Source organism: Mandrillus leucophaeus, unplaced genomic scaffold, assembly GCF_000951045.1.
Source record: "Mandrillus leucophaeus isolate KB7577 unplaced genomic scaffold, Mleu.le_1.0 Scaffold16, whole genome shotgun sequence".
Classification (NCBI taxonomy): Eukaryota; Metazoa; Chordata; class Mammalia; order Primates; family Cercopithecidae; genus Mandrillus; species Mandrillus leucophaeus.
In genome coordinates this window covers 3,201,421-3,210,942 of record NW_012101587.1, presented here as the reverse complement: position 1 = coordinate 3,210,942, position 9,522 = coordinate 3,201,421, and the positions used below count along the sequence as shown (strand labels likewise).

The following is a 9,522-nucleotide window of genomic DNA, read 5'->3' as shown; positions in this document are numbered from 1 at the left end:
GGGAGGGAGTGGCCTCCAGGAGTCCCCAGCCCCGGGCATGAACCCAGCCCCCTCCGGCTGATGCGATGCCCACAGGGGACGAGCTGTTCCAGCCCCACCCCCACCCCCGCATGCAGAATCCTGAGCCAAAGAAACAGCACTTTAAGAAACGAGATTGTGGACAAACTTGGAACACGGCCGTAGTGACTGGAATGGTGCCCAGGGTCATTTTAATCTCGAACAGATGAGGGACCAAGTCTCCAGCTCCAGGCCTGTGGGGTCAGGCAGCTCATTCCGTGGAGGGGGAAAATCGCAGGGGACCGACCTGGAGGCCCTGGAGATCGGGGCTCCTTGGTCAGCTGACTGCAGCCAAGCCGGGAGAACGCCACGGCCAGACCTTTAGTTTCCAGAGATGCTGCAGTTCAACATTTTCATGGGAAAGTTTACCGTTTCCAAATGTCATCAATATTAAAAGAAAAAACCTCCACCATATGGACATAAGGAGACCTGCCTGAGGGCCACCACATCCAGCCACAGCCCACCAGCTTACAACTGAGGCTGCCCCAAGATGCAAGCGACAGGAAGGGCAGCCATGGGAAGGGCAGTTCACCAGCACGACTTCAGGGAAAATAATTTAGCCATTTCACTTACTTTGACTGAAGCCTATTAAAACAATTAAAAGAAAGAAGAAACCCTACCCAAATCAAAGTGCCAACTGTAGCATGTCTTCTAGTAGCAAACTCGAGACAACCGAAATGAAAAGCAATAGGGGAATGATTATATTACTGATGGTTTGTCAATCACATGGAATATTAGGAGCTATTTGAAAGGATAATACAGTAACCAGGACCATTAAACAGCCTAGAAAAATGTTATTGGTTGAAAGATCCGAATTCAAAATTGAAAAAGGGACAGAGTTATGTCAGGTAGTTATTTTTTAGTTCATCAATTAATCTCATTAATTAGTTTTAATTATTAATTCAATTAGCTGTTTTAATTAATTATAATTAATTTTAATTGTAATAATTTAATTTTATAAATTAGTCACTAGTTATTTATAATTTAATCCTAATTAACCTTAATTACATTATTAAAATTATTAAAATTAACTTTAATAAATCAAATTTAACGTATGTGTAAGATGATAAATATATTTTTGCTTAAAAATCAGGGGAATATTATTACAAGTAAAAATACACCAAAATGGAGAAAGCAGACATGGGTCTGAGAAGTCGTTTGTTTGGTGTGTCTACTTCAGTGCTAAGTGCTGCCACTTGGTAGTCAATTAAAATAAAAATAAATGCCAGCACAGATACAAGCTGCTCCGTCTTCGGGAAGCTTGCATTTGTGGAAGAAAAAAGACACTAAGTGTGTAAATGCAATAAAAAAAGGCCATTGTGAAGGACACGAAATAAGGCAGTGGGATAAAGAAGTGTGGCATGGGAGACAGGTGGGCTTCGTGGTTAGATATGACAGGAACAGCCTCTTAGAAAGGTGATGTAAAGGTCCTACCCCTTCAGGCAAGATGGAATGGACTCTTTGTGGCAATAAGATAGCAAATTATGGGCTGGGCATGGTAGCTCATGCCTGTAATCCAGCACTTCGGGAGGCGGAGGCGGGCGGATCACGAGGTCAGGAGTTTGAGAGCAGCCCAGGCAATATGGTGAAATCCCATCTCTACTAAAAAATACAAAAATTAATCTGACGTGGTGGTGCACGCCTGTAGTCTCAGCGGAGAATCACTTAAACCCGGGAGGCGGAGGTTGCAGTGAGCCGAGATGGTGCCACTGCACTCTGGCCTGGGTGACAAAGTGAGACTCTGTCTCAAAAAAAAAAAAAAAGATAGCAAATTATAAACCAGCCCTGAGGCCATGCCATGCAGGGGTTAAGGCAGGATGGAACCATCACAGGGTGTTTCCTTTCCTCTCTCACCTAAACAAGCACTGGCCTTGAGGTAAGTAATATGAAAACAATTGCAGCTATGACAATGAGATGATGCTAGATCCCCCTGTTCCACAAGCTGTAACTGCAGCTCTGATTAGATAAGAGGCTGATTTCAGTAACTTTCTTCTGCTAAGACACCACTGACCACCGCCTGCTCTGGTGGGTTTACAGAGGCTGCACATTGAGTGCCTTTGTGCCCCTGTTCCACCCCTTGATGTACAGGGCCTAATGGAGTGCCTTAAAATGTTAAAGTGAACACAGCTTGTATGTAACATACATGTTCACTCAGTACACATTCATTAGGACTCCTCCATAAATATTCATAGGATTCTCCTATGAGCCATTGAATATGTAAACTTGGTCAACCCATTCAGCATAATTCCTGTCTCATCTTTCCCTCCCTCCAAGTACCTGCTCTCGTCCCTGGTGGAGGCTTTGCTTCCCAGCCTGTCAGGATGACCACCTTGCAGGCTGCAGCCCTTTATAAGAAGTAAACTCTCCTTTCCAAAATCATGAACCTGGTGATTCTTTTGTTGGCAGTGATATCTGAGTCGTTCCGAATAGTATCTGGACACCTTCCAACTTTTAGAGCATAGAAACTTTTTTCCAACCTCATCTAAATAACTTCTAAGCCTACTCTTGGATGTTTTAAAATCTATCTTCATTGGAAAGACAGATGTTCTACCAAAACATGAAAATCTTTGTATGATTCCTCTGTCCAGGTCACATCCCTCCAATCATTGCCTGCTCCCTGTCACCACCTCAGTCTTTCAAAATGCTCCAATTTATCTCCACTGCAGCTTCTCCTGAACTTCTGTGTATCTCATTTTAAGTATTTTTCATTCACTTAGGACATAGCTTTTTACTCTACCTTATAGTATTACGACACGGCCAGCACTAGAAAACAATGAAAGAAAAAAATGCCCTCCTTTCATGTCTTTCTATATTAAACCACCCCCCAAACGGTGTGAACTCCTTAGGGCTGGCCCCGCCATTTCTCTATTTTGTTTTCTCTAACCTCTGCCCTCTCTCTTCCACCTCCAGTATATGGCACGGCACATTGGAGGTGCTCAAAAATGATTTAATAAATGAATGGTGAAATCACATAGGCAGGACATCCTGGTGCCAATGATGAATGAATGTTTACGGCAGATGTGACGCAGGTCCTCACTGGCACATGAAAACTACTAATGAATGGTAGCACTCATTATTCGTTGTCTGAACGTGGCTTCAAGCAGTAGAGACGTTAAAGCATCCTGTAATGTAGTGTAACTGTTCTCTCTCTCTGTCTCTTTTTTATTTGAGGTGGAGTTTTGCTCTTGTTGCCCAGGCTGGAGTGCAGTGGTGCAATCTCAGCTTACTGCAACCTCTGCCTCCTGGGTTCAAGCAATTCTCCTCCTCAGGCTCCCAAGTAGCTGGGATTACAGGTGTGTGCTACCACAGCCTGTTAATTTTGTATTTTTTAGTAGAGATGCGGTTTCCCCATGTTGGTCAGGCTGGTCTTGAACTCCTGGCCTCAGGTTATCCACCTGCCTCAGCCTCACAAAGTGCTGGGATTACAGGCATGAGCTACCACACCGGGCCAAATTGTTCTCTCAGTGCGCACTTGCAACAATTCTTGAGGGTCAGTAGGAAACCCTGTTTTCTGGAGGAGGAAACAGAGGCACAGAGAGATGAAGCTGCACCCCCAGTTGCATTAAGAGTTGATGGCAGAGCCAATGGTCACACCCGCTTGTTTCTCATGTGGAGTCTGTCTTCTTCTCTTGAGGCTGCCGCCGACCCTCAATGGAACAGAGGCACACAGTGCCTCAGCAACCAGTCACTCAGAACTCCTCCTGGGCCTTTCTCAGAGCCTGGGACCTGGAACTCTGTGCTATGAAATGCCTATCAAAGTCCTGGCTCTGGGAAGGGACCCCAAGTTCTTGTAATTCTGTCTGTGGATCATAGCAGGTTCTCTGATGGCTAGACACAGGGATCACAGGATCCTGGCTTTCAATGCTGAAGATTGATGTTGCACCACTGGCTCTTACTGAATTCCATTACAATCAATAACTATACAAAACTAATCTCCACATGTGCTATTAAAATACCTTGAGGTCGCTAACTACCATGTGACTCTTTATCTGTGATAAAAATGTAAGCAGGAAAAGTTCTTAGTATTTGTTAAACAAAGCTCCGAACCCTTCAAAAAATATCTGGAGTCTTCTCTCTGAAGATACGAGCCCATGTTCACTGAGTGCTGCGAGGAGACGGGAGAGTCCCACACGGGCACATGTGTCAACTTGTTTCTCACTCACAGGCCATTTTATGATTACTCCTACTTACGTACGGGGAAACCAAGACACAAAAAGAGGAGTTCATTGGCAAAATGAACACAGCTAAAAGGCGGTAGGACTCTGCCACCTGCTGTGTAAAATGAGAGATTTCAGGCTGGCTGGGGTCCCCTTCCACTTGGGCAGCTGAGCAGCTCAGAGCGAAACGTGGGGCTCCCTGCGGCCGTTGTCATGTGGTTGATGTGTTTATGGTATTCCTTCACTTCACCTTCTCAATTTTATTTACATTTTACTGTTTCCTGGTCTTTTTTCCCAGCATCAGCTAACTCAAGCTTTATAAAATAAAGAAGAGTGAAGACACGCACACACCAATATATGTACTTAAATGTTTCTGGGATGAATACTTTTTAAATAAACATTAAACACAGGCATCTCTATCTCCACTGCCTGAGCAATGAAGTCGTGAATGTTTTCCTCATGACTCTTCACGGGGCTTTGCCCTTACATGCTGTACACTCAGGACTTGGCCCCGTGAAATGGACACAGCGAACACAGATGCGGGATGGTGATGTTTTCATGGCAGGACATCCTTCCTCTGTGGCTCATGTGGAGTGAACTAGCTTACATGTGACACGGAGTCCACATCCTTCCAGGCCTGCCTTTGAGATGCCTGTCCTGGCCGAGAGGAACCACAGTCAGTCGCCGGGGCAGTAGTGCCCTCTTTTGGCCACTCCTCTCCTTCCTTAGTATAATTTAGGAAGACCTAAGACTTCACTCACCTCAACTGAATTGCCTGCCTTTAGTTTAGCCCGACCATTAGTTTAGCTCCCACTCCTCCCCCTCCAGTGGGAGGAGAGGTGGAGACTGACTCCTGCTTTTCTTCCTGCCTGGTTTCTACGGAGGAGGACAGCGTGTGCACTGCCCATGGGGGTGTGGGTCAGAAAACACTTAGCAGCAACTGGTCTACCGCAAAATGACCTGCTTCCCCAAAGCTCAGACAACACCCAGTTCTCTAGGTTGTCGTGTCTTGAAGTGTTTTCTTCCTCCTTTTGTAACTAGGCAAAACAGTCTTAAGCATAACCACAAAGCTGTCACAAAAAAAAAAAAAAAAAAAAATCACAGAAGATATTTGCAAGTGTGCTCTCACGAGTTATTTACTTAGATTGAAAACAATCCTTTGGTGGGATTTTTACCAGGAGATGAAGGGCAAATAAAATTTCAAAGTGGATTGCTAAGAAAATGACCGGCTCTGGCCTTCACAGAGACGAGGAGGAAGGCTGTGCTGGTTTAGCTGTGTTTGCGGTTTTGAGCACTCAATGTGTGAACCATAGTGATGGCATCCGTGCCAGAGTCAGCGCCTGGCACAAACTTTTCTCTTCAATGCTTCAATCAGTGTTCACTCGGGGACTCTCTTCTCAGCTGAAATACAGCACTATTGCCTTTTGACGCCACAGAGATCTTAGGTATGAGTGTCCTGCAGAGGTGGTTGGCTAAGGATGATGGCTTTCTGCCCTTGTCTCACATTCCTCACTCATTCTTCTGATGCGTGGATGAAACGGCTGCCAAGAACCTAGAGATGACCATCGCACGATCACGGATGCCTAGTGCTCACGGGACATCAAGAATGGTTCCTATTGTACTTACGGGATTTACTCTCCTGTCAAGGAAAGACCTTTTCCTAAAGTGGGAGGGAACTGCTGCTCTCATTTAGAGTCACTTTGTACATTACAATTTAAAAAGAAATTACATATATGCCTCCAAGGTTATACAGTCAAGACTAATAGCCAAGATCATTTTAGTTTCTGTTCCTTCAGCACTCTGCGCCTTTAGAGTAGAGTTCTGCGCGCTGCAGGAAAAGGTCAGGAATGGGAAATTATTCAGGTCAATAGCAAAAGCCTCACAACTCAACTCAATAGGCCCTTCTAGGTGGGTATCACTTGGGATTGTTAAACAGCGAGTGCAGAGGCCTCCTGGGCCAGCCTCCCCCCGGGGTGGGATGAAATCAGGACGCCTGGGACCACAAGCTCCTCCCACTTCCCCCTTCGTTCTGACTCAACCTGAATCAGGCGTCAGCTGCAGAGGCCTGAAGGTGACTCTTGGGGAACTGCTTCCTGGTCACACTCACAGGCAGGAAGGCTTGGAATGTGGGAGCGAAGTTCATTCAGCAGATACGTGAGCCTTGCTCCAGTGTCCAAGGACCTGGGAACATCTCAGTAAACACAACAGGCAGAAGTATGGCTCTTCCTATCAAAACACAACCCAAGTTTGTGAAATGATGGAAATATTCTGCAGTTCCATCACTTCCAGTAGTTTTCACATTCAATCCTAGATAATAACTCTCCAAACTCAGTATCTCTCTGAAAAGGTTAAGGAGGGCTGCATTTGGAAGGGCTTCAGGAATTATATCATCTTCATAGTGTAAGGAAAGGGCTGAGTATAGAAGACCTTTTTACGTTATATTGTATCCATGCTGTATATATACCTATATGTGTGTGTGTGTGTGTGTGTATTTGATGGTAACAGAACCACTCCCAATGTCACTAATAATCTTAAAAGGAATTAGCTAGGGAAATAATGACAAAGATGATGTTTACTTAAAAAAATCAGTAGGCTTAACCAAAATAATTCTAGAACTCACTTTTATTTACGTGTAAAACCTAAAATTGGACATTTGTCTTCGTGCTTTTCTATTATGTCTTTATATATGTAGCTGAAATGTATGAGCAAAGAGATCATCTAAATGAATTTTTATTCTACAGTTTTATAGTGTCTATTCTAGGAAACCCTCAGTGTGCTCCAGAGTGCGCGCTGCTGCTCCTAGTCACGGACGCGGCTGCCTTCAACTGCTTCCTCTTCTTCCCCTGCCACTAAGGATGGAAACCCCACTACTTGAAGGCAGCGAGTTATGCTCAGGCCTCTGAGAAAATTCCTATAAAGATCGTAAGAAAGTCTGCAGAAGTCAGCAGAGCACTGAGTCCCTTTTGCACTTGCCTGTCTCATTTCTAGTGAAGGAGTCCTCATTGCTTTCAGTCTCCGGGCCTTTGGGTTATGCTGATTTTCATGGACACTTAAGATATCGAAACAGTGGGCAACACTAAATCTATGTTATGTATGCTCGCTCAAAAAGGATGGCATTATAGAAAAGAAAGGACTTTTGAAAAAGAGCAAGTTAATCAGGAACAAAAAAAAAAAACAGCATAAATTATCTTGACTAACAGGTGAAGTATAGAGAAAGGCCTTTCCATAAAGAGAATGTGGCCCGGAAGCCTGTTTGCCTTGAGTGTCGTCTGTGACCTACAGGGTGGGCTGATCTTGGGGAAAGGGATGAGGATTTTGTAGCCGTAAAATCCCTCCTTTTTCCTTCGACCTACAGTGAGTTCTCAGGATCTGCGCACAGTTCATTTCACCCCTCTTTCTCTTTGCTTTAGGAATACATGGAGAAAATCAAAGAGCTGCGCACAGCCGAACACGCCTGCTTTGAGGACCCGCATAGCCCTGTGGTCTTGGGCAAGTCACTGAGCCTCAGTGTCATGATGAGAAAAGTGGATCCAATCGCATTAATGTAAACCTCAAATGAGAACATGGTCATTCACTCAGAGGGGAAGCAGAAACAAAGATGAATGCTAAGATTCCGTCCTAGTTCATCTGCTGTTGCTATAACTGAATACCTGAGACTGGATAATTGATAAAATAAATTTATTCCTTACAGTTCTTGAGGCCAGGAAGTCCCAGGGCATGGCACTGGCATCTGCTCAGCTTTGGGTGAGTGTGCCATGACACAGTGGGTAGCATTGCATGGTGATACAGAGCGAGAGCTGGCTCAGGCCTCTCTTCCTCTCCTTACAAAGCCACTGGTCTCATCAGGGGCCCCACCCCAGTGCCCTGATGACTAGGTCTCTGCTCCTAGTTACATTCCAAAGGCCTCATGTCCAATTAACATAGAAATGTAGGGGTTAAACTTCCAACACACGAAATTTGGGGGACACATTCAAACCATAAAAATATGTAAAGGCAATTTATATTCAATAAGGCAATACAGAAAAGTAAAATTCTGCAGACAACAGTTATTTCCCAATGCCTTCTGAGTCACTCTTTGTGGTTAAGATAAACACCATAGCATCCAGGCTTTGGTGCAATTTCATTTCCTCATTAGTTATTTTTTACGAGCACTGCTAGGTTTCCTGATGCTCACACAGGGTTGGACAAATAGATGATCAGAGAAACACCATATAGTGAGGCAAAGCCTGGGAAATGCTGAATGTCTATGTATGCAACAAGGCATACAAGCAAAAACAAAACTGAGATGGGAAAGGATTGTTGGAGGGGAGGAAGGGGCTCTATCTGCCACATATCTACGCAATTGACATTTTAATTTTTTTCAGACAGGGTCTTGCTCTGTCGCCCAGGCTGGAGTGCAGTGGTGCAATCATAGCTCACTGCAGCCTCGCCCTCCTGGGACCAAGTGATCCTCTCAACTCAGCCTCCCAAGTGTCTGGGGCCACAGGTGTATGCCACCACACCTGGCTAATTTATTTATTTTTTGTAGAGACAAGGTCTCATATGTTGCCCAGGCTGGTCTTTAGCTCCTGGGCTCAAGTGATCCTCTAGCATAGACCCCACGAAGTGTGGGATTACAGACATGAAGCAATGAACCCAGTCTCTATGTTTTTAGTAATGAGAACAGATCCATAGATCACTCATGCAATTAAAACATCAAAGGCTTCCCTGAGTGAGCGTGCAGGTGCACGCCATCACCATGTGGCGCCATGTTGCCGACGTCTGCGTCACCTACCAAACACTTCGTTGTCCTCTGAGGTTGTCCGTGAAAGTTCACCCGGGTTTGTCTTTTTTTCAGATTCTCCCCTGTTAGTTTCACCATTCTGGAAAAAGAAAACACAACAAACACTTTTCTTAAGATAAACTGTTTTATCAAAAAAGTAATTGTAATGCATTTGTCTCTTTATACATTTTTTATCAGACAATCGGTTTCATGCCTGTTTTCAAGATAGAATCTAGAGCCTTGGTTCACAGGAGGGTTTTCTGTGCAGGATTCTGAATTCTGAATTCTGGCTTGTTTTCTCTGCCTAAGCACCTAAGCACTTTCTGGACCCAGTTGGTTTAGTTTTATACAAAAAAAATGGGAATATCAGCCTAGGTAAAATAAATTAGCTACATGCCAAGGGTGAGCCCGCATAGTTCCTGCTTTAGATTCTAAGTGACACTGTGCGGCAGAACTGACACCAAGCCTCACTTCTCCAGTGACACCTTTGGCTAACCGGAACCAGTCAGCACCACTTTGATGGAAGAATGAGCCCTTTTCGGGACA

General features: G+C 44.6%; 1 protein-coding gene across 1 annotated transcript in view; it reads right to left on the bottom strand.

Moving 5' to 3' along the window:
* The window catches only part of MBP (myelin basic protein), a 170,482-nt gene that overhangs the window by 97,287 nt on the left and 63,673 nt on the right, over nt 1-9,522 (bottom strand). The window contains exon 3 of the mRNA XM_011975876.1: nt 8,989-9,076. Coding sequence (XP_011831266.1) covers nt 8,989-9,076 — 88 coding nt within the window. The remainder of the gene's footprint in view (nt 1-8,988; nt 9,077-9,522) is intronic.